This window comes from Panthera onca, chromosome B1, assembly GCF_046562875.1.
Source record: "Panthera onca isolate mPanOnc1 chromosome B1, mPanOnc1 haplotype 2, whole genome shotgun sequence".
NCBI classification, from domain to species: domain Eukaryota; kingdom Metazoa; phylum Chordata; class Mammalia; order Carnivora; family Felidae; genus Panthera; species Panthera onca.
The window spans coordinates 55,065,681-55,083,965 of NC_138342.1; the positions used below are offsets into that span (position 1 = coordinate 55,065,681).

Here is an 18,285-nt window from a genome sequence, read left to right on the forward strand (position 1 = left end):
ATCAAACAAGTTCAGAGATAAGAAAACCATGCTCTATGGTTTCCATAGAGTCATGGAAACCAAACAAAGAATTTAAAAGTATGATCTGTCAACAATATCAGATACTCTAGTCAGATTAAAATGTATGATGATTAAGGAGAGGCTAAGGGAATTGGCCATTAGGCAGTAGAGGACTTGAGAGAGAGGCTTATTCCACCATAAAGACAGGAGTCAGTCTAAAATAACAAGGAGGGAGTGGGTGGTGAGGAACTATAGATAAAAATTGTAGACAGGACTGGCTACAAAATTTGTGGGTCCCCTTGTTCATAAACTATTAAAAATTTCAAAGCAGTGATAACAGATCATTAAACCAAGAATGGGACCCTATGCAATTGCATAGTTCTCATGACCATGAAACTGGCCCTGTTTGCAGTCCAGATTTAGCAGGGCAGGAGGGGGCTGAAGGTGAACCTTTCTCTCTGTCCTTTGAAACAATTCCTGGTACACATGGTCATTTGGCAAAAGCTGTGGGCAGGAGAGAGAAAATATCTCCAGCTTGTTTGGATTCAGTTATCAAAGGAAGTCCCCATTCCTACAGATTATGAGGAAAAACAACTTTGTTTGGCTGCCTGCATCGGGGCATATCCGGAAAGTCTGGTTAAATTTCAAAAGCCAGTAAGTTTAAAAGTCCAAGGTTGCAAACATAGTGATGATTCCTGTGATGCCAAATAATTAAAGAAACACAGAACCTGAAGGAAATTTAGGAAAATTATCTAGTACAGTGTCTCACTCTGTATAGAAATAACCTGCATACCCAGTACAGAAAATATTTCTAAGATGCGACCATTCAGCTTGTTTGAAAATTCCTCATGATGGTCATCTCACTGATTTTTGAGGCAGTACACTTCACTTTTGATCAACTCTCATGTTAGAGAATTCTTCCTTGATATTGAATCAGAAACATTTCTTCCTTTAACTTCTACATATTAATCCAATTTCTGGCTTTGAATCAACTCAGGGTTTTAAAAAGTCCATCAAATATTTAAAAGCAGCCACCATGCCCCCCTCCCATCCCCCCGCCCCGCCTTAGTCTCTGTCCTCTATAGGTTATTGGTTCCTTCAGCTCTCTTACTCTCATCTTTGACCTCCTCTGTATACTAATTTCTGAACATATGTCTTAAAATAGAACTACAAAGGAAGAACATATTACTATAGATATGGCTAGAATAATTTATTACCCTTAATGCAGGAAAACACCATTTGTAGAGATTTTAACAATTAACTATTAATATGATTTTTTTTTTTTTCCAGAGACCAAAGGATTTCCTGTATGATCTCTAAAACTGAAAAAAAATGTTTAGGGTGGCGGGGATTGTGACATAATTGCTTCATGTCAGTTATCTAATACTGTGTAACAAACTACCCTAAAATATGGTAGTTAAGTCAGTAACCATTTTATTCACAATTCTGTGCTTTGGCAATTTGGATTGGATTCAGCTGGGCAGTTCTTCGCTAGTCTCACTTGCTGTCACTTACACAATGGTAATTAGCTGGTGGCCTGCCTGGGGCTGTATGTTTCAAGTTCGCATCATTCACACATCTGATGCTGGTGGTCAGCTGTATCTGGCTGAACCACTCTTTTCACATATTCTCTAATAATTGAGTTAGCTCAAGCACTCCCACACAGATCTCGGACCTGTTAAGAAAAGGATAGCTCAAATCCTTGGGCTAGAAATTCTTAGTGTTAAGAATCAAGTATGGCCCTGTTGGAGGTTTTAGTATGGCAGAAACTGTGAATTAAGTAAATAAATCCGAGAGTGAAGTGTCTTATGTACAGGGGCTGTACATCTTTCTTTTTTAAAAATTTAATTTACATGCAATAAAATTCACTTTTTGGTGTATGGTCCTATGAGTTTTGACAACCACCACTAGAATAAAAATACAGAAAGTTCTGTCACCTCAAGAAATGCCCTAATTTTCTTTGTTATCCCTTCCTTCTTTTCACCCACAATCCCTGGCAACTACTGATCTGTTTTCCATTCTCCAAAAGGTCATGTAAATGGAGTCACAAAATGGAAACTTTTGAGGCTCATTACTCTCACTCATCATAATGTCTAGATTTGCACAAGTGTGTGTATTACTAGCTTATTCTTTTTTTTATTGCTGAGTAGTATTTCACTGTATGGAAGAACTAGTCTGTTTATCCACCCAACAATTTAAATATATTAGGATTGAGGTGCCTAACCCCCATCCCCAGGGTTGGTTAAATGTCTGACTTCAGCTCAGGTCATGATCTCATGGTTCATGAGTTTGAGCCGCACATAGGACTCTGTGCTGACATAGCAGGGTCTGCTTGGGATTCTCTGTCTCTCCCTCTCTCTCTGCCCCTCCCCCTGCTCAAAATAAACAAACAAACAAAGTTAGAAAAAATAAAATGTATTAGGATTGTTTCCACTTTTTGGCAATTACTTATTAAACTATATAAATATTCATTTTGCCTAACCTCTTTGCCTAACCTAAGATCACAAAGATTTTTCTTCCTATATTTTCTTCAAGAAGTGTCCTAGGTTTTATGTTTTACATTAGATCTATGACTCATTTGAAATTCATTTTTAAGGGCGAAATTAATTTTATTTGCATTTATGTATGTAATTGTTCTAGCATCACTAGTTAAAAAAAGATAATCTTTTCTTAATCAAATAGCCTTTGCACCTTTGTAAAAAGAAAAAAAATCAATTGACCATATTTTGTGGGCCAATTTCCACTGAGGTATATTCCTACCCTTTTGCCAATACCATGCTATCTTGATTACTGTAGACTTACCGTAATTCTTGAAATCAGAAGGTATGAATCCAATTCTGCTTTTTCAAAATCGTTTGGACCAATCTAGTTTCACTGCCTTTCAGTATAAATTTTAGAATCAGCACATTATTTACAGAAAAATCCTCTAGAGTTCTGATGTGGATTTTGTTGAAGCTTTAGATGAGTTCTGAGAACTGACATCTTGACAATATTATCTTTCAATTGAGGAATAAATATATCCCTCCAGTTACTTAGGTTATCTTTTATTTCTTTTACTGTTCTTTGTAGTTTTCAGCACACAGATGCTGCACATATTTTGTTAGATTAATACCTATTTAACTTTTGGTGCTATGGTGAATGATGCTATTTTTAACATTTTGGATTCCAATTATTCATTAGTAGTAGACAGAAATACGATTTTTGTATATTGATCTTGTAATTTCAAGATTCTATTTGCTAAACTCATGTATATATTTCTAAGAGTTTTTTTTTTTTTTAAAGATTTCTTGTAATTTTCTATGTAGAAATCATTCTATCTGTGGATACAGATAGTTTTAGTTCACACTTTCTGATTTGGATATGTTTTATTTTATTTTCCTTGTATTATTGCACTGGCTGGGAGGTCCAGAACAATGACAGATAGAAATGGTGAGAGTGGACATCCTTACCTTGCTTCCTGTTTTAAAAGAAAAAACATTTTATCTTTCACTAATAAGTACAATATTGGCTGTATGCTTCCTGTTTTGTTTTGTTTTTAGAGAGTGAGAGAGAGCATGAGCAGGGGAATGAGGTGGTAGAGGGAAAGGGAGAGAGAATCTTAAGCAGGTTCCAGGCCCAGCATAGGTTCCATAGCCCAGCCTGATGCAGGGCTCAATCCTATGACTGAGATTGTGACCTGAGTTGAAATCAAGAGCCAGATGCTTAACAAACTGAGCCACCCAGGTGCCCCAAATTGTCTCATTTTATTTCTCCCAGCAATCTTATGAGGAATGATTATTATCCTTGTTTTATGATGAAGAAAATCACCACTTAAGCAGTTTTCACACAAGGCTAAAGTCAAAAACACGAGTAAATGAAGTTGGAATCCAAACCTGTTTATTTCTGAAGCCTTTTTTAAAAACCTCAGTAATTCTGCATCTTCAGTGATAGATATTTATATATAGATACTGATATGCTCTCTCTTTCTCTCTCTCCTCACTCTATCTTTTCCTTTCTGTGTGTTGGGAGTCTGGGCTGGGCCTGTCTTAGTTGGGTCTTCTGCATTTTTAATAAAGGTGTTGGCCAGAGCTGGATTGTCATCTGAGACTTGACTGAATAAGGATCCACTTCCAAAGTCAGTCAGGTTGTTTGGAGAATTCATTTCCTTGTAGCTCTGGGATTCATGTCAGCTGGATTCTTCAAAGATAGCCACGAGCAGGGAGGTGGGGGATGGGGATAGAGAGCAAATCTTCTAGGAAGATGGAGTCTTATATAATGTAATAAAATTATGGGAATGACATCTATTATACAATGTAACATAACCATGGTATTGAATCCCCCACTTTTGCCATATTCTATTGGTTAGAAATCAAGTTACAGGTCTCCAAACTAACCTTAAGATATGGGGTTTACACAATACATGAATACGAGTAAATGGGAATCTTGTAGGTCAATTCACTACAAGGTACATATGCTTTTTTTTTTTTTTTTTTTAATTTTTTTTTAACATTTATTTTTTAGAGACAGAGACAGACAGAGCATGAGCAGGGGAGGGGCAGAGAGAGAGAGAGGGAGACACAGAATCCAAAGCAGGCTCCAGGCTCCGAGGCATCAGCACAGAGCCTGATGCGGGGCTCGAACTCACAAACCGCGAGATCATGACCTGAGCCGAAGTCGGACACTTAACCGACTGGGCCACCCAGGCGCCCCGACATATGCTTTTAGGATTGTTGTCGTTTTGGGGATTAATCCCTTTATCATTATGGAATTTTCCTTGTCCTGGAATGCACTTTGTCTGATATTAATAAAACCACTCCAACTTAAAAAAAGCGTTTGCATAGTATTTCAGTCCTTTTACTCATCTGTGTCATTCTATCTAAGCTAGATTTCTTGTAGGCAACATATATTTAAGTTTTTGCTTTTTAAAAAATCCATTCTGGGGGCGCCTGGGTGGCTCAGTTGGTTAAGCATCCGACTTCGGCTCAGGTCATGATCTCGCGGCTCTTAAGTTCAAGGCCCACATTGGGCTCTGTGCTGACAGCAGAGCCTGGAGCCTGCTTTGGATTCTGTGTCTCCCTCTCTGTCTGCCCCTCCCTTGCTCATGCTCTGTCTCTCTCAAAAATAAACATTAAAAAAAAATATTTCAAAATCTAGTCTGAAAATTTCTGACGTTGAAATGTCTATTTACATTTAGTATGGTTTTTGATATGGTTGGATTTATGTCTAACATTTTTTCACCGGTCTTCCTGTTCCCCCAACATCATCCTGACCTCTTTTTGATATGAATGCTTCTTAGTATTCCATTTTTATTTATTTATTGACTTTTTGGCTATACTTGTATTATCATAATGGTTGTTCTAGAAATCACAACATACATATGTAACTTTTCTCAATCCATTTAAGGTTAATAATTTTGCTACTTCAAGGAAAATGTAGACTTGTAACCACAAAGGTCCCTTTACTCTTTCCTCTAAGTTGCCTTGCACATTATATCTACATAACAATGAGAATCCCAACAAATTATAATTTTTGTTCTCAATAGTTACATTCAAGAATTTGAGAAAAGAGAATTTCCTAGGTATTTCCCATTCTTGTTGCTTGTTTTCCTGTGGTATCATTTTCCTTCAACTTGAAGAACTGAGCCCATCAAGTGAATCTTTTATTTTAGATATTTTTTTCATTAAAAAAATTCTGCTTGGTTTTTATTTCTTTGTTGAGAATATCTATCCTTGATTTGTTTCAAGAGTGTTTATCACCATCTCATGGAGCACAGCTCATTAAAGCCTTTGTCTGATAATTTTAACATCTTGGTTATCTTCATTTTGGCGTCTGTTGTCTTTTTGACAGTTGGTCACATTTTTTCTGGTTCTTTGTCTACCATGTAATTTTGGTTTGTATCTTAGACATTTTTGGTATACTAAGTCACAAGCCTCTGGAGGGTTTTTATTTTTAAAAGCAGACAATCATTCTAATTAGATTGAACCTATTCTGCCTTACCATTTGTGGGAAGGGGTTCCAGTATCAGTTGTTTGCAAAACCATTGTTATATTGGTTTGGGTCTGTCTCATACATGTGTATATCAGGGATTGGTCTGGGACTTAGACAGTGGTTTATAGTTTAGTTATAGACTATACACATACATAATAAACTACATGTATAGACAAATAAACTCTTTATCTTATATAGTTTGGTGATTTTTATTTTACTTCTCAAAGCCTTTGCTGTTTTGCCTGTTCTGTGCACACATAGATTAGGGGTGAGCCTGGAACTTATGTCACTTCATACACAGAACTAGTGGGTGCGTTTTCAGCTCTCTCACCTCTCTAGAATTTCCCTCACTCTCCAACTACCAATGGTCCTTTTTCCTGGTCTTCTAGGTAAAGATAGGGCTTCTTAACAGTTGGAGCCACCTGTGCTGCCATGTAGTTCTGTGAAACTGGGGCTGCCCTTGGGAAAAGACATTAAAAGAAGAGAAAGAAAAAAATATTCCAACCTAATTCCAACCCTTGACCCTGGCAGTCCTTGCCCACCCTGTCCACCCATTCTTTAGGCCACAAGGTCCACTTTTCCTAGGTTCCTTAACCAGAATGAGCTTTCTCTGGGGGTGTTAGGTGCTTATGCTGCCATCCATTGCTACAGTGCTGAGCCATCCTCAGAGCAGGGTCAGAAGAGAAAAAAATAAAGAATGGAAAGAAATAACCAAAAATGGTCTGTTCACATAAAATGTCAATGCTTTTAGAAACAGACAACCAGATTACTATTGCTCCGGTGGCTGAACTGGTTCAGTTTGCTCTGCGATCAGAACAAATTAGTCAACATCCTTGGATTTCAGATTGCCTTGTTAGAAGAGTTAGGGAGCGACATAGGAACATATCGAATTAGATGGTCACATGAAGAGAGACTTCAAATAATTAGACTATATTCTGTAATGTATTTTCTTTCAAAAGCAGAAAGATGATGAAAGAGTAAACTGGAAGAGTAAATGAAAGTGGAAAAAGGACTTAAAAAAAAACCTACAAAAAGACCAAAACCCACCTTGACAAATAGTGTGTAAGCTTTAAGGAAACTGTGGGGAACCCTACAATTGTTTTAGGAGTTTAGGCTCATAGTTGCTTGAGGCACAGTGGGGATGCTGGGGCTGTGAGCTTTAACTTGCCTCAAGTTGGGAAATGGCAGTTGTAGAGCACCTAAGGGTTAAAATCTGGAGACTTGGAAAAAATTAAGGTGTTTCCAAAAACATACTATCAAAAAGAAAATGAGATTTTCTTTGATTCTGATGTTAACCCATGTCAACATTCAACTTTTTCTTTGACACCAAAAGGAAAGAACAATGATAAAACCAGGATGATCAAAGATATTTCCTTAATTTATTTTTTCCAATCTCAGAAATCAGCAGTTTAAACTAAAAGTCACTTTAAAATATGGTAGGGCACATAACTGATATTAAGCTAGCCAGGAAGGAAAAAAGTATGCTCCCTAGAGAAAAATTTATTAAGAACCAAGTCACAAGAATAAAATAAAAATCTGAAAAGCATATGAATACTCATTATTTAATTAACATTTATTAACCACACCACCAACGTTCCAAGTACAAAAAGGAAAATCAATTCACACTGAAAATAAAGAACTGCTCTGTTCCTTGATACTGGTTCTTTACTTAATAAAGCGTTTCCGCCCACAATTTCTAGGCTGAGAACCCATTGAAGAAGGGAGAAGAAAAAGGTAGGAGAAAAATCTACATATTGCATGAAATAAAACAGGAAAAGCCCCTTTATGTATCTTGATAACTTATTATTTTTAAAAGGAAGATCTTGCTTGTAAAGAAAATTACTTCTATTTTCCTGATCTTGATTACCAAGTCACTTACCTGAATACCAGAATTCATTATCTGCATACGATTTCATGATCTTACCTGAATGAAACCAATTTACTGGGAAACCATACAATATGGCTGTGAGAATAACTCATAGATAAACACATTCCATGCAATGATATAAGTTGGAAACATATGGTTCTTTCTCAAGGAAATTTTTATTTTCCTAGGCTTCAATTAGGTACATTTTCCTCTACACGATTTTCCATAGTAGATTTTCTAGTTCTCCTAAATTCTAGCCAATTCCAAAAAAGCCTCACTAGGTTTGGTTGAAATCTGATTTGATCAACTTACCAAATACATTCTGATTATCTAGTTAGAAACCAGAGACATGAAACATACTAGAAGTTCTTTCCTAATGGAAAAACTCCATGCCATTTTCTCTTACTGGTAATAAATAAAATTTATCAGTTTTCATGTTTTCCCCCTATGTTGTCTTTTTTGCTAGCTTAAAATCAACCCACACTTCCTTCTGTAAAAATATTAATCTACAAAGATGGTAAAAGGCTATGTACTCACCCATTTCACAAGTATGACACAGTAGGAGACTGATTATAATCCGAATTCCTTAAAAATACTAACTCTTCAGCCCCATACTAATCTACTGAATCAAAATCTCAGGAATATTTTTTAATTATTTTTTTCCCTTGAAAAATAAGCTTATGTGAGAAAACTTATTAGGAAGACAATGTGAGATGCAAGGAGAAGATGACCATCTACAAGCCAATGAAGCCTCAGAAAAAAGCAACTCTCCTGACACCCTGATCAGTCTTAGCCTCCAGAAGTGAGAAAATAAATTTCTGTTGTTAAAGCCACTTAGTCTGTGGTATTTGTTACAGAACCCTAGCAAACCAATTATATAGGATGCCTGAAAATAGGCAGAATCCTAAGCCTCCTTAACCTTACAGAGTTAATTTCTAGAAGTTGTTGGCCCAGAAATCTGCCTTTTAATCACACACCACAATAAAGTCTGCTTTATACAATCAAGTCTGCAAACTACTTCTTTAAAATCTATTGCGATATCAAGTGTGTTAACTCATGCAAAGATAACAAAAAAACCATCAAATCTGATTCTTATTCTTAAAGGCCTTACAATTGAGTTAGTCCAAATATTGATAAGAAGTAAGAGAATGGGGTGCCTGGGTGGCTCAGTCAGTTAAGAATCCAACTTCAGCTCAGGTCATAATCTCGTGGTTCATGAGTTAGAGCCCCAGTTTGAGCCCCACATTGGGCTCTCTGCTATCAGTGCAGAGCCTGCTTCGGATCCTCTTTCTCTCTCTCTGCCCCTCCCCTGCACATGCTCTCTCTCAAAAATAAACATTACAAAAAAAAAAAAAAAATTAGAAACAGGAGACTAAAGAGCCCCAATTTTGCAGCCATCTCAAAATGTTAAGGGTGGAGAGTCTAACAGAAGACTGCCGACAAAATCAGCTGGGAGAAACAACAAAAAAGCCACAAAAACTGCAGAAATTGAAGTTGGCAAAGACCATACAATGGCCCTTATAAGGGTAATAATAGACATTACAAAATATCTGTAGGGAACAATAAAACTACAGAAGGTAATCTAACAGTAAAAAACAAAACAAACAAACAAAGAAAGAACTGAACAGAGCTTCCAGGACTGAACAGAACTTCTGGGACTGGAAAATACAAACACAATTAAAAGTAAAATGGACGGCCATAACATACAAAACAGATGAAGAGAAGTAAACTAGAATATGGGTCAGAAGAAATGATACAGAATAATGCATGGCAAGACAAAAACAACTGGAAAACACAGAAGACAGGTTTTAAACAGAGAAGGCACAGGAAGTCTGCTGTGTTTGATGACAATCGCCACTGAAGAAAAGAGAATGGCACAAGAGGCCGTATGTGAAATAGTATTGAGACTTCCTTAGAACTAACAAAAGACCCAGATCTAGATTTAAAGAGCTGAATAAATCTCAAACAAGATTAATAAAAAATTCATATCCAGACACATAATAATTAAACTTCATAAAACGAAAACAGATCAAGAGATTTCTTTTAAAGCTTCAATATTTAGCTTGATGGCTGACTCAAAAGCAACAGGGGAAGTTTGAAGAGAGTGGAAAAATATCTCCAATGAAAGATAATAAAGGCCAAATCAGAACTTTATATTCAGCAAACATATCTTTGCAGAATGAGGGCAAAATAAAGGTATTTTCAGACACAGAAACCACAAGCAAGTAAGCCACTGGTGGGGCGGGGGGGGGGGGGGGGCTCACAAAATTAAATTCTAAAACATGTCAGGTGGAAAGAAATTTATCCCAGATGGTAAGGCAAAAAAGAATAGAGCCAAGAAGGTGATATATGTGTACGGGTAACTACAATACTGACTACATAAACAAAATAATAAAGTCTTGCAGAATTAAGGGACATTTAAGTACATGACAATAGAATTAAAGCACATAACACACATGATCATAGTAGGCAAATTGGAAATTAGAGTTGTTTAGTTATTAGAACATAAAAACTAAACTTTAATCCTAAAACTTACTTTCATAAACCATCCATGTTCATGGATTCTGTGGGTCAGGAATTTGACAGACAGGATACAACAGGGATGGCTTGTCTCTGCTCCATTAAGTTTGGGGCTTGCTTGGAATCACCTGAGCTTGCTTACTCATGTCGGACACTTGATGCTGGCTGTAGGTTGGTGACCTCAGTTTCTCCATGTGGACTAGTTTAGGCTTCCTCATGAACATGATGTCTGGAATCCAAGGGTAAACTTTTCAAGAGGGAGAGAGCTAGTAAGAGAGAGTGAGAGAGGGCCAAGTAGAAACCATATAGCCTTTTATGACCTCAGCTCCAAAGTTACAGTTACATATGATGCATTTTGTTATACAAGTTAATGTTATATTAGATAAATTCCTGTTCAGATTCAAAAAGAGTGAAAATAGATGGTCTCTTAATGGGGTTTGGGGAGGTTGAAGAGCATATGAGATTGGGAATATTGCTGGAGCCATTTTTGGAAACTATAATCAGCAAAAGATAATGATTAAGTTTAGTCTGGCTTAATCTGAATGTACATATTGTGACACAGGGTAATCATCAAAAGACAAAAGTAACTAAACTAGAAAAGAAAAAAAGTATGTATAGTTTAGGAAAAGAGAACCTGTATTATATATATTAAAAAAAGGATTTAACATAAGCAACTAGTTAAATAGGTTTTGGGAGAATTGAAAATACCAACAAGGGATACAACTACTAAAAGGAAAGGGTGAGATTATTAGCACCTGAAGCCTTTAGAAGAGATACCATGCAAAGCGCCAGAGAAAGGCTAGAGCCTAAAAACCAACCAGAACTACTAGAAGACAAGCCACTGTTGAGGCAATGCTGACAACATCAGGAAGCAAATGGCAAGGGTAAAAAGTCTCTTTTCCCTTTCTCCAGCATTCCAATCCTTCTCCTAGTGCCACTTATTTGTGGAACCTAAAGGAAGCCAAATGGCAAAAGAGATATGCAGTTTGCAAAGTTTCAGAATACAAAAGTGTGTCTAGGGTTGAGAGATAATGTTAGTAATTGGCACATATGGAATTAAAAAGCTACATAAAGGAGCACCTGGGTGGCTCAGTTGGTTAGGTGTCTGACTTCAGCTCAGGTCATGATCTCATGGTTTGGGAGTGTGAGCCTTGCTTTGGATCCTCACTTCAAATCTTCTGTCTCCCTCTCTCTCTGCCCCTCCCTCACTTGCTCTCTCTCAAAAAACAAAAACAAAAACAAAAAACAAAAACAAAACCTACATAAAACAAATTTTAAAAGGCAAGAAAATAGAGAAAAATAATCATAGAACTGGCTAGACAAAAACAAACACAAATAAAAAACCAAAAACACCAAGCCAAATCCAACCCCATGTCAGAACTAAACACAAATATATCAGCATTAAATGTACATCGCCTAAGTGTTTCAGTTAAAAGACAAAGATTATCAAATTGGGTTAAAAAACTCCCAAAATCCAAACTCCATGTTTAGAAATGAAGAAATACTCTTGTAAAAAAGCTGAGTTGAAGAACTCGTAATGAAAATATATTTTAACTAAATATTAACTATATTATATATCAAAACTTGGTGGAATATGGATACAACAGTAATACAGAATATCATATAATTACATTATAGTAATATAGAGATACTTATAATTTTTAAATGTAGGGGTACCTGGGTGGCTCAGTTGGTTAAACATCTGACTCTTGATTTTGGCTCAGGTCATGAGCTCATCGATCATGGGTTTGAGCCCCACATTGGACTTTGTGCTAACAACGTGAAGCCTGCTTGGGATATTCTGTCTCTCTCTCTCTCTCTCTCAAAAATAAATAAAACTTAAAAAAAATTTTTAATGTATATGTGGGAAGATAGGTTGAAAATCAAGGAGGTAAGCATCCAGCTCAAGAAGTCAGAAATAAAAAATAGAAAAAAAAAAAACAAAACAAAACAGGAAAAAGTAGTATTAGTAAGAGCAGATAATAATAGAAAGCAAACGTACAATAGGATTAACAAAAACAAAATCTGGATCTTAGAAAAGACTAAACACTGTCCTTATTTGAAGATTACACAGAATATCCATATTAATTTGCAAATAATTTACAAGAACCAATAGAGTTGAGTTTCCAGATACAGAAGCAATACAAAAAATTGTATTTCACACATAATCAACAGTTAGGATAGAAAGTGGGCTAGATAATTTGAATTAACATTCTCACTTGAGAATATTTAGAAAAGGTGTACAAAGTATACTCAAAAAATGTTGGATGGCATAGGAGAGCTATGTTAGTGAATGATCAGCCTAAAATCTGGAAGAAAATAGAAATTCAAAGAAGTGAACCATTCATTTGGACCACTTGTGCCCTTGGAGCTTTTGCAGATAAGAGTCCACTGAAAAGGTAAGGAGAGTTAAGGGACTAGGGATTGAAAGATAGAATCCACTGCCAGCCAAGAGGTGGGGGCCCTGGTAACCCTAACCAACACTTTGCAACTCAACTCTGAAAGTTTGTAGGAGTAAGGGTAAACAGGAAGTAGAGGACTAGTAGTCTACAGCTCAGCTTGGAGTCACACGGTAAGTCATAAAATTTCGACTGTGAAATTAGTCTTGAAATACCAGTGCCCAAGTGACTCTGTGGAGGATGAAAATACTATGCAGGACATCAAGTTATTTTTACAAGCAACTTTTCAAATATGATATTGGCATACGATTAAAGATAACCCCCCACACGCAAGGATATAAGATAAAGATTAGCTGAAGCAAAAGAAAAATAAAAAGACCCACTGGAGGGTTTCAGATTGGGATTTAAACAAGAACATAAAATAATAATAAGGCTATTCATGTTCAGGTAGATAAAAGACTGAAAATTTCAAGAAGACAACAGGAAACTCCAAGAGTGACAGATTTGCATATTTGCAATTAGAAATTTGAGAACTGAAAATACAATGGGCTAAGAATAACCAAGACACTCTTATAGAACAATAAGTAGGGAGAACTTGTTCTGATAAATATCAGAAACTATATATCAGGTATAGTAGTGAAGGCTCTATACTAGCACAGGGATAGAAAAGAAGAAACAAAAAAATTCAGAGATGTACTCATTAATGGATATATGACTTTGGTGGCACTGCAAAAGAGAACATACTTTAGTAAATGGTGGTGAGGCACTTCACAGCTTACACAAAATTAATTCTTCATGAATTGAAAGCTGAAAACGTGAAAGACAAAGCTAAAGCCTTTAGAAGACAGTATATAGAGTACCTTCATGCCCTTGGATTGAGAACAATGTCTTAAGCAACTCCCAAAATACACTAACCTTAAAACAAAAACACTGATTCTTCTTAGTACTCAACCATTATGAAATTCTTTTTAGTAGATAACATCATAAAGAGAAGGAAAATATTTGGAAAGAAATAGCTAACAAAAAACAGGATTTATGAAGATCTTCTACAAATCAACGAGGAAAAAGACTGCTAACACAACAGAAAAATGGGCAAAATACTTGAAAAGATACTTTGCAAAAAAGAAAGCCAACAAACTTAGAAAAAGGTGCTCAATTGTTAGGGAAATGCAGAGTAAAACTTCAATGACATACAACTGCAAATTTCACCAGCTTGGCAATCTGTTTAACACGTGTTGAGCAAAAATGGAAATATAGGATATCTCTACTGCTAAGGCAAAACTCTGTTACTATCTAATAAAATTTAAGATGTAAACACCTATGATCAAACAATCATATACCTTAGTTGCACTAGGAGATACATATGATAATGTTCATTGAAGAACTATAATTGCCCCAAATTAAAAACGTCCCACCTGTCCACAGTCAATATAATAAATTGTGGTATTAATGCAAAGGTAAATTCCATAACCATGTTAATTAACAAACTGTGGCCATAAGCTACAACCATGGATGATTCCCATGTTGAATGAAAGCAGCAGCCACAAAAAAAAAAAAAAAAAAAAAGTCTGATTCCATTTATATAAAGCTCAAAACCCATCAAAAATAAACTATCTTGTTTAAGTGCATGATAGGTGGTTAACAATATAAGTAAAAACAAAGAATTATCACGAATGGTAGGATAATGGTAATTGCTGGAGGGTATGTGTAGGGAAGCTGATTGTGATTGAGAAGGGACTATCAGGGACATTTCTGGGCTGCTGTCAAATATGATTGATAGCTGATTATACAGGCACTCACTTTATTTTTTAAATGTTTATTTTTGAGAGAGAGTGCATGTGTGCTTGAGAGTGGGGGAGGGGCAGAGAGAGAGGGAGACAATCTGAAGCAGGCTTTCTGCTGTTGGCGGAGGGCTTGATGTAGGGCTTGAACTCACCAACCATGAGATCATGACTTGAGCTGAAGTCAGCTGCTTTAACTGACCGAGGCAACCACGTGCCTCAAGCACTCACTTTAAAATTAATCTTTAGGGGCGCCTGGGTGGCGCAGTCGGTTAAGCGTCCGACTTCAGCCAGGTCACGATCTCGCGGTCTGTGAGTTCGAGCCCCGCATCAGGCTCTGGGCTGATGGCTCGGAGCCTGGAGCCTGTTTCCGATTCTGTGTCTCCCTCTCTCTCTGCCCCTCCCCCGTTCATGCTCTGTCTCTCTCTGTCCCAAAAATAAATAAAAAACTTGAAAAAAAAAATTAATCTTTAAACTGTGTACTTATATTCTATATACTTTTGTACATATATTTGAATATGTATTTCTCAACTTAAACAAAGTTAAGAAATGCCAAGAGAAAAATGAACCTGAAAATTACCTATTGAATACTTACTCTGATCTCTAAGATTTCAACTTCCTGATTTGTTTTGAATTTGTTAAAATAGTTAAATCCATACCTAGTGACTGTATACAAAATGATTATTTATAATCACAATGAATTTTTGTAATTTAAATTTTTCTTCCATCATGGAATTACTTGAGATTTTTCCTTAAGTTCTCAAGAGAAAAATTTTGTTTTCATTTTTACTATTATTTAACAGTGGAGTTTAAACATTGCCGACCTTTTTGTGCCTCATCACTGGTACCACCAGAAAGTGTTACAATAGTTAAAACATGAAAACAAAGATATATATCTATTTCCAAATTCTAGCTTTGGGATCATTCACAGGAAATTACTGAGTACCACAACTGTTTTGAACTTTAAAAAGGATTATACTTTGGGGCACCTGGGTGGTTGAGTCAGTTGAGCAGCCGACTTCAGCTCATTTCATGATCTCACAGTTTGTGAGTTCGAGCCCCATGTCCAGCTCTGTGCTGACAGCTCAGAGCCTGGAGCCTGCTTTGGATTCTGTGTCTCCCACTCTCTCTGACCCTACCCCGCTCACACTCTGTCTCTCTCTCTCTCTCAAAAAATAAACATTAAAAAAAATTTTTAAAAAGGACTATACTTTAGACAACTGCAACCAATAGTGTGAGATTTAACCAGATCTTCTAGGTTTTACATGGTTATTATTTTCCCTCAATTGTTTTAACAGAATTTCCAGAATCCAAAAGCACTTTGAGGTAACGTTCCTCTATACCCAGTGACTGTTGTATCTCCATGATTGCAAAACTTGAAAATTAGAAAACACCAAAGTAACACCACTCATAAAACGAATAGCAAAACTGGAATCTCTGGAGTCAACCATGGAACAAGATTTACAAAGATACTGTCAAATATCTTAATTTATTTTTAATAAGTAAAAAATGACTCAGTGGTATCATACAAAATCAAATAATTTTTGCACCTGGTATTTTAATCACCCAAAGTGATCTCACGGTACAGAGATAAAACAGATAATGAAAAAAAAAAAAAAACAAAAAAACCCTGTCATTAACTTCACCGTGGCTTTCCCGCTTAGAACTAAATAGAAATTAATGGCAATAACCATTACCTACAGGGGGAAAAATGATGAAATGATTTCAGGTTTAATCATAAAATGAACTTAATCCTGTTGGTTTTGTTTGTATCTATTAAAGCACTAGTTACTATAAATAAAAGCTGATAGCATGGTTCCAAATTTACTTCTGAAGAGATGTGGAGATTTAGATAAAATATAAGCATATCTATCATACAAAGGAAATTGAAAGTGGGGAAGAGGCTTCTTACAGAAAAGTCCTTTTATTATTGCTAGCCTCAAGAATTCCAAGCCATAGAGCTCTGATGTTCCTGAATTCAACTTTAAGAAATTAATTTTAAACATTATACTTGAACAAAAATTACTTATTTCAAAGGTATCCATTTCCTTTAAACTCAACCTGTCCACTTATCCTTGCCTCCAATGCAGAATATACTTTTATTCATACAAACTTACCCTCCACTCCCAAATATGTTTTCCCAACTGGATGATAGTTTTACAAAAGAATAAAGCAATACAGGTGGTTGACAAAGTAATTTCAACTATTTATAAATGAAATAAAAGGAAAGTTAAGTAGAGAGTATAAAAAGATACCAAAGAGGAGTAATACTGATGTGAATCTAGTCTTTAGTTTATCAAAGTACTTATTAATGGTCTGAACAGGAGATCAGAAGAGAAGCAGCTAGAGGGAAATGACTTCCTGTGGTTATAAAATGCCAACTGCTTTAGAATGCATGATAGCTTTAGAAATTAAAAAAACACTTGCCATTTTTACCAAGTTTACAGCGAGAGTACATTTTATGTCATTTTAATGAAAGAATTTATAATGATTATCTGCAATATCTCCTATCAGAAAACAGAAAGATTCTATCAATAAAGACCTAAAAAAATAAATTTTTATCTTTGTCAACACCCTTTCTGGGAATGCAGAATAAAATATGTTTCCCTTTAAAATAAAATATTTTTTTTCTGTCCATTAGGTTGTTGGAAGAAAAAAAAAATCAAGACTCAACTAGTAATGATTTTTTTTTTTTAATTTCTAGTTTTCATCTACTTCTAAGGATACTCCCTTTACAAGACCTTTTAGTCTTCTATACTATGACAGTCAGGTTTAGAGTTCCAAATAAATAAAATAGCCACATTAGAAGGCATACTGAAGAATCAAAGGATTAGCTGCATTTATCTGTTCACATTTAATCCAAGTTAACATTTGTCATCCGACCTACTGCTCATGGGTTACAACACTGATGTTATCAACAAAGATCCTGATTTTTGCAAGACAGTGATATTAACAAACTCTGGTTAAATTAGCAGAGGTTCAGGACAGTAAACTGTACCTGTACAATTTAAAATGGCTACTCTTCATCCACTGCTACCATCTCTCCTCTTCCCACTGGTGTTAAACTCAAAGCCTAATTATGAGAGGTGCAGGGTGCAAAACACTATTTGTATGGAAAAACTGGGCCTCAAATAGTGCACAAAAAGAAATTCATAAAATAAGATTAAACTTCTTGGATATTTGCATTTGTTACTTTCAATTTCTTGATCTTTTATCTCTTCTGGTGATGTATACATACATTTTTTTCTTCTTCTCGTCCAGAGGTTAACACACTAATTTTTTGTAAGCATTATAAAATAGCAGTCCAGTTCAAAATTGCTTGTGATCATATCCACATATGAAGCACTAGACAAGTATATATTATATTCCAAAATGCTTTACAATTCTTCACTGTAGTCTTCTATGACGTTTCCCTTAAATTAAGGCTTCATCAAAGAGAAATCCATAATACTATGAATTAATATTTTCATTCCTGAATTAAGTGCAATCTTTTCAAAATCAAGTAGTCCTGGAGTAAATTTAAGAGAACTTCTGTTAATCAGTGTCATGACTAAAGTAGTATCTCACTGGAGGTCCAGGCAAATCTTCATCTCCATCAGTGTCTGGAGCAAATGACACAGTAAGATCTACATATTTCTTTTCAGTAGAAGGTTTCACAAGTTTATGCATTCTAAGAAAAATAATCAAGGACAAATGATTTAGTAAATTCTATAAAATGAAGAGTGATTTGCTGTTTAATGTTGCCCAGAGA

At 35.7% G+C, this 18,285-nt stretch overlaps 2 protein-coding genes and 1 long non-coding RNA gene across 7 annotated transcripts in view; 1 reads left to right on the forward strand and 2 right to left on the reverse strand.

The window, feature by feature from the left end:
- STAP1 (signal transducing adaptor family member 1) overlaps positions 1 to 8,645 on the forward strand; it is a 53,329-nt gene extending 44,684 nt beyond the window's left edge. For 3 of the 4 annotated variants that reach the window (XM_078446062.1, XM_078446061.1, XM_060654954.2), the window contains one exon: positions 1,291 to 4,809. In XM_078446062.1, coding sequence (XP_078302188.1) covers positions 1,291 to 1,313 — 23 coding nt within the window. In that variant the 3' untranslated portion in view covers positions 1,314 to 4,809. Of the gene's footprint in view, positions 1 to 1,290; positions 4,810 to 7,667; positions 7,702 to 8,511 lie in introns of those variants that run through there. The other variant, XM_060654956.2, reaches the window with a different exon arrangement.
- On the reverse strand, positions 7,328 to 14,991 carry LOC144616177 (uncharacterized). The gene is made up of 2 exons (XR_013555268.1): positions 10,948 to 14,991; positions 7,328 to 9,086 (listed from the first exon to the last, which is right to left on the reverse strand). It is a non-coding gene; the product is annotated as an uncharacterized LOC144616177 (long non-coding RNA).
- A 998-nt stretch (positions 14,992 to 15,989) lies between these two features.
- Positions 15,990 to 18,285, reverse strand: part of UBA6 (ubiquitin like modifier activating enzyme 6) — a 91,663-nt gene continuing 89,367 nt past the window's right edge. For both annotated transcript variants that reach the window (XM_060654948.2, XM_060654949.2), the window contains one exon: positions 15,990 to 18,204. In XM_060654948.2, coding sequence (XP_060510931.1) covers positions 18,069 to 18,204 — 136 coding nt within the window. In that variant the 3' untranslated portion in view covers positions 15,990 to 18,068. The remainder of the gene's footprint in view (positions 18,205 to 18,285) is intronic.